The sequence below is a fragment of the Girardinichthys multiradiatus genome, chromosome 12, assembly GCF_021462225.1.
Source record: "Girardinichthys multiradiatus isolate DD_20200921_A chromosome 12, DD_fGirMul_XY1, whole genome shotgun sequence".
Classification (NCBI taxonomy): domain Eukaryota; kingdom Metazoa; phylum Chordata; class Actinopteri; order Cyprinodontiformes; family Goodeidae; genus Girardinichthys; species Girardinichthys multiradiatus.
In genome coordinates, this window is record NC_061805.1 from 39,208,853 (window position 1) to 39,228,916 (window position 20,064).

A 20,064-nucleotide genomic window follows, 5' to 3' on the forward strand; every position below is an offset into this window, starting at 1 on the left:
GTTCAATACGAGTCCAAGCACAATATATACTGCCAATGAATTGTATATTCAACACTCTGTATACAGTATGCAATTCACTATTTTATGCTAAACTCAAAGCAGACATTAAAATAAATCTGCTAAAGGCCATATTTCAAAGTCTCTGTGCATTTTTATTGAGAAAGTTCAAAATAAAAAATTATCTTGGCATTCTTGAAAGATGCATAAACAAACTTTTTAAAATTCTACAACTCTTAACATATAGAATTATGACATATAATATGTATAACTTTATATAACTTTTCATTTAAAATAAATTTAATATATTAACTTCACCATCTCAAAATAACCAAAACAGCTGATTTTTGAACAAGATAAAAACAAAGAACTCCTGGAAACCCAAATCTTTCTCTTAAAAATGCCATTTGATAGCCATCACTGCCCTTGCTCAGCCTGACTAACCAAGTGCAGAAATGAAGTCTTCTAGCTAGCAAATTCATTAATCAGTCTTTTGAAGTTTACCTTTTTAAATCAAGAGACAAAAATATTTTCTTTCATCTTTATTTAACATTTAATTAACACTAGAGGGTTTTTTTTTTTTAACTACTGATCAATTATTCATATGCCCATGAAATCATATGCTGAACAGTAAAGAGAAATCCAATTTAAGTACCAATATAAAACACTTTGAATGGATCAGTCGAGCTGGTTCTGTGCAACTTGGTATAATTCTGCTCTCCTTGTGCTTGTGACAGGCATGGTAATCTGGTTAACCTTTTCCTGAAGTTGTTGTCCTTCTTTTCCATCTTAAAGTGTTCCTGCCACAGCTTCCATGCACTCTTTGATCATTTCCCAGTCAGTGGAAGGCATTTTGTGGTGCATTACTGACACCAGCTGGCTTGGAGTGTGGACCAGAATGTCACTGACCTACATAGCTGTCCGTCGCACGTCAGGAAATTTTTTTTTTATATCTACATAGTAAATGAGAAAATGATTTGTGGTTAGGGTAGCAGCAGCAGCAGCAGCAGCTGACTGAAACAGCTCATTGCCAGACTTCCATCATGTGAAGCCCAGGGCCAGACACTCCGCAGAGCTATATCATATTATGAGATGGGGCGCAAGTGAAGTTACACATGTTGGACAACATGCAGTAACATATAAATGTTTAAATCAGGTTGGGTCCGGATCCAGACCCTGGTCCCCTAATCCATGACCTCTGCTCTAAACAGTGCGATAAAGCAGGAACAAACCATTTCATGCAAATACAGGGGGGTGTTCTGTCAATATGAATGTTTACTTTTTCGTCAGGAAGTGGGTACATTTTACTCTTACTGCCAAAAACAAGGAAAACCAAAGACATAATTATGAGAATAATGAGAAAATAAGATTCAGGGTCAGTAAAAACAAAGAAGGTAAAGGCTTGTCTCCCAGCAAGCAAGACACCTCTTGTAGCAATCCCTCAGAACCAAAAACACACGGAGAACTTCGACGGGTGCATTAGAGTCACATTTACTTCATCCGAAACCAAGTTGGAATGCACCAAAATACACCGTGAAAACTAAAAAGAAAAAGAAAATACATCTTAGGTACTTTTGTTTGACACAAAACATAGATACATAACATAAGTGCAGACTTCACAAAGTAATACAACTCTAAACATGTACCTCGTTCCGCTGTCCAAGGGATGCAAAGTGTTTATGCTGGTAAAGTCTGTGTTGTGCCGCTATGAAGCCTTGAGCTGTTTTCTGACAAACGAGCCCTACTAGTTCAGAGTCACAAAGATGAAGCACATCCTCCTCTTCCTCTAGTCTGCAGGATAATTCAGCCTCAAGTACTTTTCCGGTTTTTTAAAGTCACAGCTCGTTACGAACTAGGCTACATCATCCTCTACTGGACATTACTGGTAACAACATAGAATCAGCTTATAAACATAGAATGGGCATTTACTACTTAATACACAAGGATTCCAACTCCATCTTTATTGCTCATGCATAAAAGCATTAGAATAGATTTTCATAGCATAGCTGACAATTACATTTTTTAATGTGGTGCTTGTGCTCTCCTCTTTCTGATGCAGCCCTGGGCAACTGCCCATATGGCTCATATCAAAAGCCTCTGCCTGTATGTATCTTTGGGCTATGCGTTTCGTTTATTTTGTTTTTCTTCTTAAAGACAACCTTGTAGGTGTTATAGCTTCTTTCTAACACTATGCCTGTATCCCGTCTAAGTAATCCACATGTTTTTCTTTTTCCTTAAAACATTGACGGTGGACCGACTCTGTCAGGACTACTTCGTAGCAGAGGAATGAGATTTGTGCGACTTTAAAGTGGATCAGTGTTTTGTAAGGGTCGTCTTTTTTCTCCCAGTACGCCTGCCTATTATTAGCTCTGGAGGCCTTGTAGTAAGTAAGTGGAAGTGGCTCCATGACGGTCAGAGCTGCAGCTCTGCAACCGACACCGGCGCACGTCAGAGCAACATTCAGGCTCCTAGCACCTCATTTCCCTTTATTGCATTTATCCAGGGGGGCTTTTGAACAAAACATCAGAGCTCGGTCCGCTTTTTTCCAAGCCTCGTTTCACCTTGCCCTGAAAATGAAGCTGAATACGAGCAGCCGTCAGGTGCGAGCAGCATCCGATGGAGCCGTGCTTTCCGACTCGCTCAACGACCAAACTAATGCAGCACTTCCTTTTGTTGCGGTAAGGAGGGTTTGTACAGCATTTAGTATGGCAGTAGAATAAAAATGCTTTTAATCCTTAATCGTTGGTTTTGCACTGGAGTCTCTCGGAGCCGGATAAACAGGCTCAGGAGTCAGTGACGGGGCGTTACATAAGGTGTAATGCAGCAAAGCCTCATGACTAGTTTGTCTCAGTGGTGGAGGGACAGTTCGCTCCTCATGGTAGGAAATTATCTATTTTATTCTCCTAATATCTGATGGCGAAGGATGCAAACCTATCTATTCATTTCTGTTGACCGACTCTTTGCATTGTGAATTGTGTGTAATGTCCGACCTTCTAAAAACGATTAATTAAATTGAGAGTTGCGCATTGTACTGTTTGCTATTACAGGAAGGGCATATCGTAGATCAATATTACAGGATTACAGGCGGTGTATCTTCATAAAGGCCCAGCTTAAGGTCAAATTCTTATGTGTGTATGCGTTAGTAGATATGAGTCAAGCAGGGCTGCAGCTTGTGTCGCTCATATGAAGCCTATTTTATGAATGACAACGAGCTATGAGTGATTTAAAACTCATTTAAAACCTTAGTAGCCTTGCTTTGACACTGGAAGTGGAGCATTGCATGCAAAAATATGCAGTTTTTGCTAAAAATAAATAAAAATAAGTCGTCTTTTGGCTGAAGAGTCAGTGACCCAGAGTGATGCTTTAAGAAGAGGATTATTCCTGTCTTGGAGTCCAGGCAGATGCGGGGGTATAAGGGCGGACTGACTGACTTCATTCATAAAATGGCAGTATAATATTGTAAATATTGTTGCCGATTAAAGGTCGCTAATTCCCGGTGCTGTAATTATCACAGATTTACAAAATTATTCTGGCATTAAGCATTTAAACCCAAGGACGTCTTTCATTGGGGGTCGATATCCTGCAACTTTAAAAGCCATTTTATCTGAAATAAATAAGTCATTACCAGGCCCCTCTAGAAAATGATGACAGGCTAATTTAACCATTTGATTCTAAATATGTACAACAATGACATATGACTTTTTCTTTGATAAACATACATTTGTAATATTTTTTAGTAATCATGGAACACATAGAGAATTTTCTGAAGCTAAAAAGACATAGATTACAGTTTTGAAAACCAGGCAATTATTTCCCTTCTTATCATGTGATGATTGTGCATCAATATTAATACTGTTCTGATTGTAGTCAAGGTTACTATTAGATTCGAATAACAAAGTTAACCCCAAGCAAAGTAGATTATTTATAATAATCTTCTTCTCAAAATAGGTTTTGTGTGTGTTACATTTAACGTCAGAGGTAAAGTGTCCCATGTTTGTTTGCTGGTCACTTTAAGAATCAGTGACACAAAACTTGTGAATGAGCACAGGGAAGTCACGAGACCATTCATTGATAGCTCTGCAACCTGACTGAGCAGTGCAGATGAGAAACAGAGCGAGAGTGAACACCCAAGTTCCTTTAACATACAGGATGCCATAGACTTCTGGATCTTATGGCACTGTTTTGTTCTGCTTTTGTAATTTCCTCAGGTCCCAGTTGACAGACACTGATATGGACTATGAGAGGCCAAACGTTGAAACTATCAAGTGCGTGGTGGTGGGAGACAATGCAGTCGGAAAGACCCGCCTTATCTGCGCCCGGGCCTGCAATGCCACACTCACTCAGTACCAGTTACTTGCTACACATGTGCCCACAGTTTGGGCAATTGATCAGTACAGAGTATGCCAAGAGGTGAGTAAGAAAGCTTAATTTTCTACAGCATAGCCTCTTTTAGGTGCCTTTGGTGTTTCATATGATTTACTGAAACGGATGAATATTTATGTTTTTTGCCTGCTTAGGTATTAGAGCGCTCCAGAGATGTAGTGGATGATGTAAGTGTGTCTCTTCGGCTATGGGATACTTTTGGAGATCATCATAAGGACCGGCGTTTTGCCTATGGCAGGTGAGAAACACTTAAAGCAGATGTTGGTGTACCAACAGCTTCTCTTATCCAATCCAAGTTAAAAAAATAACTTGGGGCACCCTGCAGGTCTGATGTTGTGGTACTGTGCTTCTCCATCGCCAACCCCAACTCTCTGTACCACGTAAAGACCATGTGGTACCCTGAAATCAAGCACTTCTGTCCCCGGGCTCCTGTCATCTTGGTAGGCTGTCAGCTGGACCTGCGCTATGCAGATTTGGAGGCAGTTAACAGGGCCCGGAGGCCTTTAGCCAGGTACTGAGTCTTACTCGTACGATCTTTCCTTGCATGCAAGCTTTTACTGTTACAGAGATACAATTGAAACCAACCTGATATTTACACACACTGCACAAAAGGACATACTGTCTGACATTAGATCAAACTAGGCTTTCTGTTTTTGATTTGTTAGGATTACTAAAGTTATTTATATTTTCTAAATGGCAAAATAATGAGAGAACTTTTAGAGCAGTTTTATTACCTTCTTTGATTTCAGAAGTTTACATTCAGTGAGACTGCAATATCTTTAAAAACTCCAAATGAGTATATTAAGTTAAACAGTGGCACATCTGCGGATGTATTTATAGGCAACACCTCTGTTAGACCAATTCTGTCAGGAGTAATGGGCCAGTGAGAAAAAAGCTAGTATGTCTTTTTATCATGTGTATGTAAATATCTGGTTTCATCTGCAAATAAGTCAGCTTTTCTTTTCCCTCTTCTCTTTAAATTTTGTTTCTCATTTTCAGACCTATAAAATCCAATGAGATTCTTCCACCAGAAAGAGGCCGGGAGGTGGCCAAAGAGTTGGGTGTCCCGTATTATGAAACCAGTGTTGTTGCTCAGTTTGGTGTCAAAGACGTCTTTGACAATGCTATCCGAGCTGCTCTCATTTCTCGCCGCCATTTGCAGTTTTGGAAATCTCATCTCAGAAATGTCCAGCGGTCTCTGCTCCAAGCGCCCTTTTTGCCGCCGAAACCTCCCCCACCTATTATCACTGTGCCACCTCCCCCCTCCACAACAGAAGAGCACCCAGCTGGTCTTCTGGAGGACCCACACTGTGCTGATGTTATCCTGGTCTTACAGGAGCGACAGAAAATCTTTGCACACAAGATTTATTTGGCCACATCCTCCTCAAAGTTTTATGACCTCTTTAGTATGGACACACAAAATGAGGAAACTGAAAGGCCTCCTCGTGGCCCTCTCTCCGGCAGAGAGCTGCTGATGCGTGCTGCTAGCTTTGATGTTTGTGAGAGCACCGATGATGGAGACAGGGCTAACTTGAGGGCATGCACTAGTGATGGGACGTTGAAGGTCTCTGAGGGGGCCCGGCGGGGCAGGCTGCTCTCCTCATGGAGTCGAGCCTTCATCAGCATTCAGGAGGAGCTGGTGGACGACCCTGTGACGTACACCCCCAGATTCATGACTGTAGTACACATGGACCAGTCAATCCAGCTTGGCTCTTTTCGAGCAGTGCTTCGCTACCTGTACACCGGTCAGCTGGATGAGAATGAGAAAGAACTTATGCAGATTGCACACATTGCTGAGCTTCTGGAGGTCTTTGATCTGCGGATGATGGTGGCAAACATACTCAACAACGAAGCCTTCATGAACCAGGAAATCACCAAAGCCTTCCATGTACGCCGCACAAACAGAGTGAAAGAGTGCTTGGCTAAAGGCGCATTTTCTGGTGAGAGAAAATTATTATATTTGCTTCCTCACTGCATTTCATACAGTTATGACTAGGTCTTACCAGTGTTTCATTTTGATGCTGCAGATGTGATATTCAAGCTGGATGATGGGACGATCATGGCTCACAAGCCTTTGCTCATCTCTAGTTGTGACTGGATGGCAGCTATGTTTGGTGGACCTTTTGTTGAGAGCTGCACCAAAGAGGTGAGGAAAGGACAGACCACATCTTAGACATTCTTTAAAGCTTGTGAGAAGGATAAAGGAACAGTAGTAAACCAAAGCACACTGATGTTGCAAAGATCAACAAATTCAGTTCACTGTAAAAGTACATTACAGTCATAAACCTCAATGTATTTTACTGGGATTTTGTGTGATAGATTAACCTAAAACAAATCACAATTGTTCAGTTTAAGGGAAAGGGAATATGGTTTTCAACATTTCTTAGAAATAAAACCTGAAATGTGTGACATTTATATGGATTCAGACCCCATTACTCTGGTACCCCAAAATAAAATCCAGTTATACCAATTGCTATAAAAAGTCACCTAATTAGTGACTTTTTGTGTAAGTTAACCTGAGTATAAATAAGGCTCTTCTGTATAGGTCTTGAACATACTCTGCAAGAGCAGAGACTAAATGACACAATTGTTCTTGTACCCTTGTGAGATAGAACAAATTCATCTTCTTTGATATAAAACAATATCAGCACCTCCTGGAACAGTAGTCAATTCATAACCTGAAAATGGAGAGAGTATAGCACAACTGCAAACCTAGTTAGAAATGGTTTTCCACCTAAACTGACAAGCTGGAGGAGCTGCTGATACCCACAGGTCAAGTGGGAGAATCTGTCCACAGGACAATTATTAGTTGTGAAGTCCATTAATGGTATTAACAGGAAGACTGGCAAGAAGAAAGCCACTGTTAACAGAAATACAGAAGAAATACTGTTGACGGTTTGGCACAAACCAGGCAGAGAACACAGCAAACATGTAGAAGAAGGGGGTCTGGTCAAATGAGACTACAATTTAACTCTTTGGTCTACATGCAAAACGCCATGTGCTTTTAGAAACAAACTTTGAACATCACCCACAGTACGCCACTTTCACAATGAAAGAAAATGAAAGCCACATCATGCTGTGGAGATGCACAGGGAAGCTGCTCAGAATTGATGGAAAAATACATGAGACTAAATACGAGGCAATGCTGAAAAGAAACCTGAGAGCCTACAAAAGACTTGATACTTTGGTGGAAAACAGCCTTGTAGGAGGAAACCACTTAACATAGAGCTGGGTAGCAATGGAATGGTCAGATCAAATCATATTTGTGTGTTACAATTGCCTAGTCAAAGTCTAGAAAAAATCCAATGAAGAATCTTGTCAAGATTTTAAAATTGTTGTTCATAACTTGAGCTATTTTCTCAAACAAGAATGTGCCAAAATTCAGTCAACCCCTAAAAAACCTAAAACTGTAACTGCAGTCAAAGGGGGTTCTACAAAGTATTGACTGAATATAAAGTCCACACGACACTATTTTTATTTATATTTTTAATTGAAAGAAAAAGGTTTTAAACCATGTGACATTTTCCTTCCACTTCATAATTGTGTTCTACTTTGTGTTAGTCTATCTCATAAAATCCCAATAAAAAACACTACAGTATGTGGTTGTAAGATGGCAAAACGTTTAAAAGAGTATAAATACTTTTTCAAGGCAGTGTATGCTGGAATTAGCAGAACTCCAAAGCAAAGGCAATGTGATGAGTAATTCAATTAGGGGACTCCAAATCTTGTTTAATACAATTAAACTGGCTTTGTGTTCCAAACATACTGTAAATCCCTGTGAGATCTTTCTTGGTTTGTTTTTGTTTCTCTACATTGACTCTAAATAATAGTGATTTACTTAAAAAAAAAAAAAAACACTGGATTACTTGAAGGTATTTTTAGATCCACTGACCAATTATCAGCTTTGGGAACGCTTAAGAGATATGATGTTTCCCCTTTTTTGCTTCTTATTACTGCTCCTGCAGCTAAATACATCATACAGTTAAGCCCAAAATTATTCATACCCCTAGCAGATTTAGATTTAAAGTGATTGTCATTTAACCAATTAAAGTAAAAGGAGTGTCAGTTTGGAAGAAAAAAAAGATTTATCTATTTGCATTTATATTTTTACTAAACAATGGCATGTCAAAAATTATTTATAGCCTTCTCAATAGGCAGCGGAAAAATCTTCATTGGCATTACAGCAAAAAATCTTAAAAAAAAGGATACAGAAATATTTTATGAAAAGAGCATTCATTTCTATGCACTCTACTTGGTTGGGCCCCCTATTGCATAAATTACTGCATCAATGAAGCGTGGCAGGGAAGTGATCAGGTTGTTTTGCTGAGGTGTAGTAAAAGCCTAGGTAGCTTTGATAGAGGCCTTTAGATCATTTGCATTGTTGGATGAGGAGTCTCTCATCTTCGTCTTGACAGCGCACTAAAGATTCTCTATGGGGTTCAAGTCAGACTAGTTTGCTGGCCAGTCAAGCGCAGTAGCACCATGGTCACCTTTTGGCACCTTTGGCTGTGAGAGCAGGTACCTAGTCCTGCTGGAAAATAAAATCAACACCTCCATAAAGCTTGTCAGCAAAAGGAAGTATGTCCACTCTTTGTGAAGCTTCCCATATTCTTAAATGGATTGTGCTTGACAGTCCTCCCACAGCTGCAATTATCTCTGCTGCTGATGCACCTTTTCCTATCACACTTTTTCTTTCCACTCAACTTTCTATGAATATGTTTGGATATAGCACTCTGTGAACAACTAGTTTTTGTTTTTTTAGCAATGACCTTTTGTTTCTTACCCTCCTTGTGTAGGGTATCAGTAACTAGGTATCTGTCAAGTCCGCAGTTTCCCTAATGATTGTGTAGCCACCTCACCCAGACTGAGAGATCATTTAGAGTCTCAGGAAACTTTTGCAGGTGTTTTGAACTTTTCCAAAATATTCAAATTTTCCTGAACTTCACTGAATTTTGGGTTTTCATTATCTGTAAGCGATAATCATCAAAATTACAAGAAATTGAGGTATTTCACTCTGTGTCTATATAACATTTGAGTTGCGCTTTCTGAAATGTGTGTCAAAAACAGTGAACTTTTTCATGACATTTATTTTTCTGTGATGTACTTGTATTACCTCCAGCCAGAAGAAATATTTTGGTAAAATTAAAAAATATTACCTAAACCTGCATCTGCAAGGGGTATGTATGATGTTGGTCCAAACTATAACATAAAAACTACATTTCCTTTTTTCTATTTTACATAGAATTTAATTACTGAAATGCAAATTATCAATCATTTCAAAACTTTCTTAACAAACCTGTATTAGTCTTATGCCCAAGAAACGTTTATTTTTGGGTTTAAACTAGTAGCTTTGCATATTTTTGTGACATATTCTCTTTTTCTGCATGTTTGTATCCTCCTCAGTCATCCTCTGTGTGAAACATTATTATTTTTGCTCTTATTTCGTTAAAGGCCTTTTCCTAGAAAGGACCAGTCAGTTTTATTCCAAGGTTGTAGATTGGTGAAAACAAAATAAGCCTGCAAACCAATCTTTCAGGTAGTTTAGGAGAAAAATAGCTGTTTTATTGTCGACCTCTGACATTCTGTCTATAGAGAGTTTAGGAGAATGAAATCCTCACATAGCAGATGAGCTTGTGGAATTCAAATCAACAAAAAATCTGAGCATGTAAGAAATTTTTCCCTTCTGTGTTACTGTTTCTAAGGTGCTGCTTCCCAACACAACCCGTAGCTGCATAAGGGCTGTGCTGGAATATCTTTACATGGGTAGGTTTTGCTCTCGGCCTGACTTGGATGCAATGGAGCTCATTGTTCTTGCCAATCGTCTTTGCCTTCCCCACCTGGTGGCTCTCACAGGTATTGCATTTGATGTTACTTATTTCCTAGCATAGCACAGTATCTCATTAGTAAAAGCTGTATGCTTTTAAATTAGTCTCAGGCTCTAGGCTTTGTTTCTTCTCAGAACTCTACACAGTAACAGTGTTGACAGAGTCGGCGATGATGGGGACGGATATTGATGGTGATGTGCTGATGTACCTGGATATGGCCCAGGTGAGTTTACCTGTCAGTGATGTCAAATAAGGATTGAATCATTTCTTTTGTTGCAAATTAGATCTTTATAAATTATGTCAGTTCTCAGTACCAGCTGTTGGTGAGGATAAAATAATCTTGACAACCACTAGGTGGTGCTAAATAAACAATTTGTAATTATGATATTGAGCTTAATAAATAACCATTGTTGTTTATAGAACAGGCGTCCACATCAGTGGTTTGCTTAATAATATAATTTAGAACCATCTGTGCTTTTTCTTGCATTTCTTTGGTCATGACCTGTACCTCTGGAAAGCTGTATTACTAACAAGGCAAAAGCTACACTTTTATTTTACAGCTATGTGAAAGCTCAGTGTTTTCAGCTAATATATTTCCGAAATATAATCAAGTATTATTGATCAAGTCTAAGTGTTAAACCTTGTCTACTGCACCAAATGCAGAAACAGTTTATCAGATTCAAGTATCTCATAATTGCACGTCTATTACACAAGAAGAAAGATTGTTAAGTTTTTAAGCTCCACCTAAAATGTTAGAATTCTTTGTTCAAAACAACCGATGCTGCACAAAAATACCAATATAACTTTGGATCTTGACAGTTCCATGGAGCCCAGCAGCTAACTGGATGGTGTCTGCACCACATTTGCACCAATTACAACAGTGTCTGCCGCAAGTTTCCCCGTGAAATGAAAGCCAAGTCCACAGGTAACACATTTAGATTCTGCTATATATTGTCTATGGTGTATGTTCTCTTGTTGCATAAACTGGATTCTGACATAAAATAGCGCAAAGAAAGCTGCTGAAGTGCAACATTAAATGCTATGAAAGATTTTGTCTGCTGTTTGGTGATGTCAAGTGGTGTTGTTACCCACATACCCACCTAAAAAATTTTATTTGGAAAAGCGCAAAGTCTTAAAGTCAGAGATGCACCAATCAGAGATCTTGTGGCAGATTTTACCAATCTCATTTTTTTAAAACTCTGACCTTAGGATACCTTAAGATTTTAGCTAATTGGTTTATTTTTTTTTGTTAATTTTTTGCCACTAGTGGCCTTTATTTTGTAAGCTGACCAACAGAAAATGGGGTGGAGAGAGAGGGGAGTACATGCAGCAAAAGTCAACGGGCTGGAACTCAAACCCAAGGCGACTGCATTGAGGACCGTAGCCTCCATACAAGACTCTACCGTGCACCACTGCCAGGCCCTCAATTCCTGTTTAACCATACATTTAAACAAAACAAATTTTTTCTATTCTTTCAATAAACCAAAACTCCTTTCTAGTAAGACAAAAAAGTGTTTTTCTTAAAAACAACCCAAGTTACAGACCTGTCTGCTCTGCATCACCTGAAATCATTCTTCTTTTTATTGTAACTATACAGCAGCCTTTAGTTACCGATTGATCACTAATTATTTATATTAGAACAGAATGCAATGCCACACTGTAGCATCTGATATTAACATTAAATGCTGCTAGTGGCACTGATAAATGTAAACAACTGTCTGAGTTTTTCCGGTAGAGTTATCATTTGACCCATAATGTTTAAACATCTCACTAATACTGAAAATGGCCAAATTTAAGTTTCTTTCCTCTGTAGCAACTTCAACACCGAAGAGAGTTGTTTTTGTCACAACCTGTTATCACTTTGGTGTGGTGCATTCACTGACCAGAAAAGTATACGATTTTAGACTTCAACCAGTCTATCACACGTAATATCAGCTGATTTCAGTTACCAGTACTGTTCTTGGTGCATCTCTAATCAAAATTAAAGATAACTGCATATATTTTTAATCAGAAATCCAATACTATTGTGTTATTTTGTTTGTTTTTTACTGAAAAATTTAAATTATTTATAATTGACTGCCATTTAATGATTTTTTTAAACAATTAATTCTGATGCAGAGAATCAAGAATACTTTGAGAAACATCGCTGGCCACCAGTTTGGTACTTAAAGGAAGATGACCACTACCAAAGAGCACGCAAAGAGCGTGAAAAAGAGGACTACCTGTACCAGAGACGACAGTGTAAACGCAAGTGGCTCTTCTGGAACATTCCTTCCTCCCCTAACTCAAACTCATCCTCTGGATCATCTGCCGTCATTTGACCAGGTGGTAAGGGCCGGGTCCACTCTGGAGTGCATTTGTGTGTTTGCAAGTTGTAAATGATACAATAGAAGATAAGCACTGATAGCTTAGTATACCCCAAACATTCAGGCAGACTGTTTCTCCTCCTGCCTGTGTGGGCACTCCAGGTTTGCTAAGTCAGCTCCGAGTCGTGATAAAAATTAAGGTTTTATTCCTTACAATTTCAGCTCTGTACACGTAAAATTCAAACCTCAGTGATTTAAACTATTTTGACATATGGCACAGTGTAACAAGTGCAAATATCAGATCTTGTGGGTTGTTATATATTGGAGTTTTAAGCTTAAGTAATACAACTCCACTGAGGCAGAACTTTCCACCTGTGGTTATAACTATTATCGATAACTTGAGCTGACAACTAAGTGCTGCTTACCAGCTGTGACAACCAGCAATTCAACACTTTATTATTAATTAAGTCTCAGAGATATAACACTTTGACCTTAAGTGTTTGTACAATCTGCCAAACTGTACGTTGATTATGATTTCACAAACAGGATGTAACAAACACACGGCCTGCCTGGAAAGAGAAAACTGAAGTCATTCATTCTGGAAATGTTTATTACAAACATTGTAAAAAACAACACTTCTATTCCAGTTATTTTTGTATGTTTATTCAACTTTGCAGAATTTGTACAGTAAGCTTGCACAGCTTAAACTGGTATCTCTTGACACACTTACCACTTACATATCGTGATCTTTTGGTCTGTGGCTTTTTGTCACAAAAGGGCTTAAGTTCCCATGAATGCATTCAAAGTCCTCTGACACAAAGGATTCCTGATCAAGATGTTTTTTTCTTTGAATTGCCCCGGAATGCAGACATCACCACTACTATTCTAAATCAGTTGCTCAAGGTGGGTTAATAGCACACATGTTAAACTATGTTAGACATTTGCATTAAACAGTTCTATCATTTTGACTGCTTTCATCCTAAAAATCAAAATATAATGTATTTATTTTGAGAGCTGAAGTGATTGTATGGTCATAACTATTCCTTTATTACTGTATTTGTCTCTGGTGGTAACTTGGCTTGAAGAGATTTTTCTTATTGAAGTTGAGGGGGGGGGCGGGCTTATAACTAACCGATATAATCCCTATTCTTCACATCACCACAAACACTTTCTGGACTTCAGAGACACACACATGAACTTCCAGTGGCAGCATTACACTATATTGTGCTATGTCAAGAGGGACAGGAGAGGAGATAAGTCCAAGACATTTAAAGTGTGTCCATTGCTTTTGTGAATATCAAATCATCTTTGTGGATTGTTTTGCACACCTCACCGTATCACATATTGAAGATTGTCATCTACTGTTGCTCTTGATTGTACGGTGGGCTGCAGAATGATTCAGATTTGTAGGCATGCTGCTCAGAGGACAAGTAGTATTGTAAATTGTATTAAATATCAGATAAACTAAATAATGTGCTACTGTTACCTAATATTGTACACTGCTGGCAGTGAGTAAAATCTTACAGTATTATTGAAAATGGACTGATCAAAATTGTATTTAGTTTCTGTGCAGCTACTGTTGTTGAAAAAAACTGAACACTTATTTTGCTGACTTCAAGCTACATCTGTTACATACTTTAGTGTACAGGCACATTATAGGCAGGTGAATTTAACAATGAATTACGTGTAAAATAGAGTTTCAAAGTAAAGTAGAAATATGCATATATAAATTATATCATAAATGTGTATGGTACATCCATAAACCATGCTGTTGTTATATAAAAACAGATTTCTCATTGCAGAATTAGATTTTTTAGGGTAAATTTTAAAAAGCTTTCTTTAATATTGTACAAATTTTTTTTTTTTTTCGGGGGGTTTTTTTGGGTTTTGTGTTTGACCAGGCATGCAGGATCTTGCAAAAGTATTCATACCCCTTTAACCTTTTCACATGTTGTAACATTACAACAAATTGTAAAACTTTCTATTGGTATTTAATGTGATAGGCCACCATGTGCATAATTTTGAAGTGGAAAGAAACTGTCAATTTGTTTTACAATTAAAATTTTTAAACATGTGATGTGCATTTGTATTTAGTCCCCCCTAAGTTAGCACTTTGTATAACCACCTTCAGCTCCTGTTACAACTGCAGGTTTTTAGACTAGTTGTCTCAAAGCTTTGCAAATTTAAAAACAGAATTTTTTGCCATGCTAACACATACATTTGCTATGATCTTAACTATTCTATTGTAGCTATGGTGGTAAGTTTAGGGTTGTTGTCCTGGAAGGTGTTCCACCTTTTTGCAGTCTCAAACAGGTTTTCTTTTAGGATTGCCCTGCATTTAACTGCATCCATCTTCTCAGCTTTCCTGTCCCTGATGAAGAAAAACATCTCCACAGCTTGATGCTGTCCCCATCATCTTTTACTGAGGGGATGGTATGTTCAGGAAGATGTACAGTGTTAGATTTCCACCACACATAGCATTGTGGTGGAACACATTGGTCAAATTGAATTCAAACTGAACCAGAGCAAATTGTAAACAAGACTTCCTATGTCTTTCTTCGTGCCAGTCTTCCATAAAAGTCAGATTAGTGCATTACTAATAGTTTTCCTGTCAACGGATGCTCCCACTTGAGTTGTGGACCTCCTCAGCTCCTGCAGAGTTATCATTTGCCTCTTGGCTGCTTCTCTGATTAATGCCCTCCTTTCAGTTTGTCTACCATGTTCTGGTAGGTGTGTAGTTGGGCCACACTGTTTCCATTTTTAGATGTCTTGAACAGCGCTCTGTAAGGTGATCGAGTTTATAGCTCTGTTTTAAACTCTTTAAAAATTTCTCCCAGACGTGTCTGCTGTGTTCCTTGGTCTTAATTATACTGTTTGTTCACTAATGTTCTCTTACAATTCTCTGAAGCCTTCACAGAAGAGCTGGGTTTATACCGAGATTGGATTGGATTTCGATAGCAACTGTTTGCACTCTGTTTGTCTGTCAACAAAACTGTTAATATAATTTTCTGAAACTTATGGTTTCAATTTAAAGAAATCGGAAACGTTAACGAGGTATGAATACTTTTCAAGGCACTGTATATTTAGATCCCCACAAAAAAACCAAATAAAATAATGTCTCTTTATTCACTTGGTAATAAAACCTTGATTGTGTGTATCACTGACCTTATAAATAAACACCATAAACACATTGTCAAAATAGAATGTTTGATACCTTTTAAAATGTAAGATTTAGTTGGCTGGTGCTCTAAGCAGCAACTTTATATAATTTTTAAGTAAATGTTGCTAATGCTAATTTAAAATAGCTCTTTGCATTTTTATTAATCTAAAAATATGTTTGGCACAGATTCTTTATTAGAAACATTGTAGAGCAAAAACTATAGTAATTCTGAATGCTCTCAGTATATTTGAATTATATTTAATAGGTTAACTGCTGGAAGGTCTACAATTGTATATGATTTGCCTTTAGAGTGTAGCTGCTAATTTTCATAGACATACATTTGTGCATTGCATTTCTCAGTGATTATTCTGTTGATGTTTTGCATCAACAACACCTCATGCCTTAATGTACAGTGAACTGTAGAGTATGGTATCAAATGTAAAGCAATGTAAATGTGGTCACCAACTTGTTTGCTGTATCTTAAGCTGCCTGCTGCTCTCTTGTGTCTATCAATTTGCTTGAAGTTTGATTAGTTTGCTTTAAATATTGCTGTATTAAAAACATATATATAAATCTACTTAAAAACTTTGCTTACCAAGGCCAGACTACAATAATGACAAATCACCAAATCGTGACAGTGACCATGAAATGAATGCAGGGATTTCACATTCATTTCATAGTTTTAAAGTTTCCTTAAAAAGCTCCTATTTCACTACATTGGTACAAAATGTTAAAACAATATGCAGACAGTAATTGAAATATATAAATATCCGTTCTGCAATTCAAATTTTGCACAGCGTAATTTAGTGCAGCTTAAAGCAGTCCCTGTTTTATACTATGCATAATAAAATGCAAACTTGTACTGCTTTGTAGCAACAGGTTTTCTTAAAATTGCAACATCATTATGTATATGAGCATCAGGTAATAAAAAGATTAGATTAAGAAATTACAAAGAGGCTGTCACCGGGGCCCTATATGTTTGGGTGCTATATTACAGTTACAGAGAAGCACAAACCAAAGGGAGCTTTAGCAGCACCAGAAATATGTAGTATATGCTGCACAATCACTACTGCATAGTTTTTGAGGCCCTCTTTCAGAAATGGTACAAGGACAAATTAGAAACAAGAAGCGAAAATAAAAATACATCAACATATATGAATGTTTTCCTCAGTGTTTGAAGCCTGGATGGCATTTTATGTGATCTCCAGGTGAATATTAGCTGTCAAGAGCTGTTTTTATGGTTTATAAACTGTAATCTAAAAATAATCTGTAGCATGTGTCCTTGAAAGAGTGTATATAATATTTAAATAAACAAAGACCTACATGTGCACATGTTCAGTGCGGACATTGCGGCTGTCTTCTGTTTTTTGTTTTTTATGATGACACCTGAAACTTCTACAGCTCCAGACGTCATGCGCAGAAGCAGCTGCCGTTCTGCAGCGTCTGTCGTCTGACCCCGAGAGGAGGAAACCTGCGGACAAACACAGCTTTAAACTGATGGTAATGTTTATAGCAAACTAATATAAATGCTTTAATGCTACAGGAGACTGGGGTGCGTTTGTTTGCTTTGCTTACTCACTGAAGTTTGGTTTCGCGGACACTTCCTAAATTGCTCAGCGTCGAAGTGTAAAGTGCGACAAAAATAAAAGCAACATATCCTAATTTTGATGTTGTCATTAGTTCGTTAAAGCTAATGAGGACTTCAGTTAAAACTTTAAGTCATTTTGTGTTAAATAATGTCAAGTAAGGATTACAAGAGGCGAAGTGTGTCCATCCCACAGAAGCAGAGCAAATAAACTCATTGGCATACAGCGCGCCTGACCAATAGACAGGTAATTAATGCGCTAATTTTAGTTTAGAAACAGGAAGTGACGTTAACAACTGTAAACCCTCACTATATCCGATGTTTATTGCATGTTCATTGGGTTGTTCCTAAGGTTTTATGCTCAACATGTTTAGGAGGGGCGTTTTAAACTATAAACAGGCAAGTATGGCAACCCCTTAAATTTCAGTTTCTATTTTAACAACGTGTCATTTTATTAGGTACATCTGTTCAGTTGCTTGTTAACAAAATCACCTGTGATCGACTAAATGCATGTCGACACCTAGACTTGGTGAAAACGAATTGCTGAAGTTCAGAATGGGAAGCAAGAGGATAAAATGACTTTAAACGAGGGAATATACAGTGAGTGGCAGTTGTTTATGAAGTCAAAAGTCAGAGGAGATTAGGCAGACTGGTTGAATAATACAGAAAGACACCTATTTAAATAAAGCACTCGATATAAACAAAGTCTGTTGAAAAATGTGTAAATGCACAAATTGCAAAGTCGTGAAGCAGACGGACTAAGGCAGCTGAAGAACACAAAATGGCACTCCATTCAGTTTAGATAAGAACACTGATACTACAATTTACACACAGTCTCTGAAAGGTACCAGATTGGAAAAAAAAATTGTCTGGTCTACTACATGTCAATTTCAGCTAGAAGACTAAGACGTATGGACAGAAATTGGCATAAACAAAAAAAAACATGAAAGCATTGATCATCGTACCATATATCAGTGGCTCAGGCTGGTGCTGGTAGTGTAATATAGTGTTGGGGGTATACTCTGGGCCCGTTAGTACAAACTGAGCATTGCTCAAACGCCACAGCCGACTAGAATATTGTTGCTGACCATGTCCATTCCTGTATGAGCACAACATAGCCATTTTTTGATGGCTACTTCCAGCAGGGTCCAGTGACCTCTTAAATAATCAGATATTATGCCAATATCACACCTTTGCATTGTGGTGGAATGAGAGATGTGCATCATGGGTGTGCAGCAAACAAATCTGAAGCAACTCTATAATGCTATCATGTTAATATAGACTAAAATCTCAGAGGAATGTTTTTAGGTTCTGTGCCTCCCTGAAAAAACACCCCCACCCTGGCCCCCCTGGTAAATTTGGTCTAGAACCACCACTGCGTAATGTCGTTCCAGCCAAATTGCGGGTGTGCTGGCTGCAGCCGTGGTAATAGCTGCAGCCATGCTAATAGATGCAGCACACTAACAGTCTTGAGCCTGCCAATAAGATCAGAATTTTAACAAAAAATATTCAAAAGTTACATTTTTTTCAGTGTGGGGAATTTAATAAAACACATGTTCATATCTTTAGAGAGGTAGAGGTACATCTCAGCTAAATCATATATCAATAAAAAGTTATTTTTCTTACTTTAATTTCATTCAGAAATAAAAAATATTTTTTTTAGATTCATTATACACATTGATATATTTCTAACTGTTTATTTCATTTAATTCTTTTGATAATTGCTTACAATTAAGGAAAACCAAAAAAACACATTTCTGAAAATTAAAGACCAATGAGACCAATAATTACATGAGACCAATAAAAAGAAGAATATAACTTCAAAATATATCTTGAAAGATAAAAGCAATAAAGAATAGCAGCTCACTGAGAGCTCCTACAGCCCTCACCCTAACCCTACTTTTGATTAATAAAGTATTTTTGAACTGAATTGCATAATAATTTCCTGACTTTTTAACAAGGCTATGCTTTTCTGTAGGCTTTACTCACCTTGTTTTTGGTGTTATTTGCCTTCCTTTTGGAGTCTTTCAAGGCAGAAACAATACAAAGCACTCTGGACCCTCTGGATGCTTCTTTCTGTCAGTAAGTAGCACCAGGTGTCTCCAAGAGAGTAATTGCCATGATGCTTCAACCATTTTTACTAAAAACTGTTTTGATTTTTATTTAAGGCAGTTTTGTTATAAATGAATAATATGTGTTCTTGTGAGTATGTGGTTTCTCACCAGATCATCAAAATGTCTTTTTAAATAAATATCTCTTATTATTATCAATAAAGCGGTGGGCTGAAAGCAATCTATCCAGAACTGGACATCAATAAATGCCTCATCATTCCAAAGGCCCACAAATTCAGAGAGAAAATCAGCACTGTTTGGAAAGCTCCACAGATCTACTTCTCTAGAGCACAGGTAAGATGTGTGTGTGTGTGTGTGTGTGTGTGTGTGTGTGTGTGTGTGTGTGTGTGTGAGTGTGTGTGTGTGTGTGTGTGTGTGTGTGTTTTTACGCATCTGAGAGCATCAGTTGTCAAATTATCCTAGAAGGCCTGGAACAGTGGTAGTTAGTGATTAAGTACAAATTGTGAAACATGCTTAAAACATTTTGTGAAAACAGGGTTATACGTTGGAAAGTTATCACAAAAGTACAGTACTCCATTCGAGTAGCAAATTTATGTTGAGTTTGCTTTAACATATTAGCTACAGTTACCCTAAGAGGCATTTACATCAGGGATATAATTTCTAAATAGCAATAAATATTTATAAAACAGCACTTTCACAGTCACAGTAAAGAAAGCATTCGTGGGATATTTATTCC

General features: G+C 37.8%; 2 protein-coding genes across 4 annotated transcripts in view; both read left to right on the plus strand.

The window, feature by feature from the left end:
• The first annotated feature begins 2,121 nt into the window (after positions 1 to 2,121).
• LOC124878566 (rho-related BTB domain-containing protein 2-like) lies at positions 2,122 to 17,018 on the plus strand. 3 transcript variants are annotated; one of them, XM_047382569.1, is made up of 10 exons: positions 2,122 to 2,675; positions 4,206 to 4,407; positions 4,515 to 4,618; positions 4,706 to 4,891; positions 5,380 to 6,320; positions 6,408 to 6,526; positions 10,083 to 10,233; positions 10,340 to 10,428; positions 11,025 to 11,130; positions 12,324 to 17,018. In XM_047382569.1, exons 1-10 carry the CDS (start codon positions 2,614 to 2,616, stop codon positions 12,524 to 12,526), a joined length of 2,163 nt encoding a protein of 720 aa, XP_047238525.1. In that variant the 5' UTR covers positions 2,122 to 2,613; the 3' UTR covers positions 12,527 to 17,018. The 3 variants fall into 3 exon arrangements, with proteins under 3 accessions (XP_047238525.1, XP_047238527.1, XP_047238526.1); XM_047382571.1 differs by having other exon boundaries at positions 2,122 to 2,320; XM_047382570.1 differs by lacking the exon at positions 2,122 to 2,675 and adding an exon at positions 2,821 to 2,875.
• Positions 17,019 to 17,093: 75 nt separating this feature from the next.
• The window catches only part of LOC124878322 (phosphatidylethanolamine-binding protein 4), a 76,294-nt gene continuing 73,323 nt past the window's right edge, over positions 17,094 to 20,064 (plus strand). Inside the window, exons 1-3 of the mRNA XM_047382208.1 lie at positions 17,094 to 17,171; positions 19,235 to 19,338; positions 19,532 to 19,661. Of these exons, the coding sequence (XP_047238164.1) occupies positions 17,169 to 17,171; positions 19,235 to 19,338; positions 19,532 to 19,661 (237 nt within the window). The 5' untranslated portion in view covers positions 17,094 to 17,168. The remainder of the gene's footprint in view (positions 17,172 to 19,234; positions 19,339 to 19,531; positions 19,662 to 20,064) is intronic.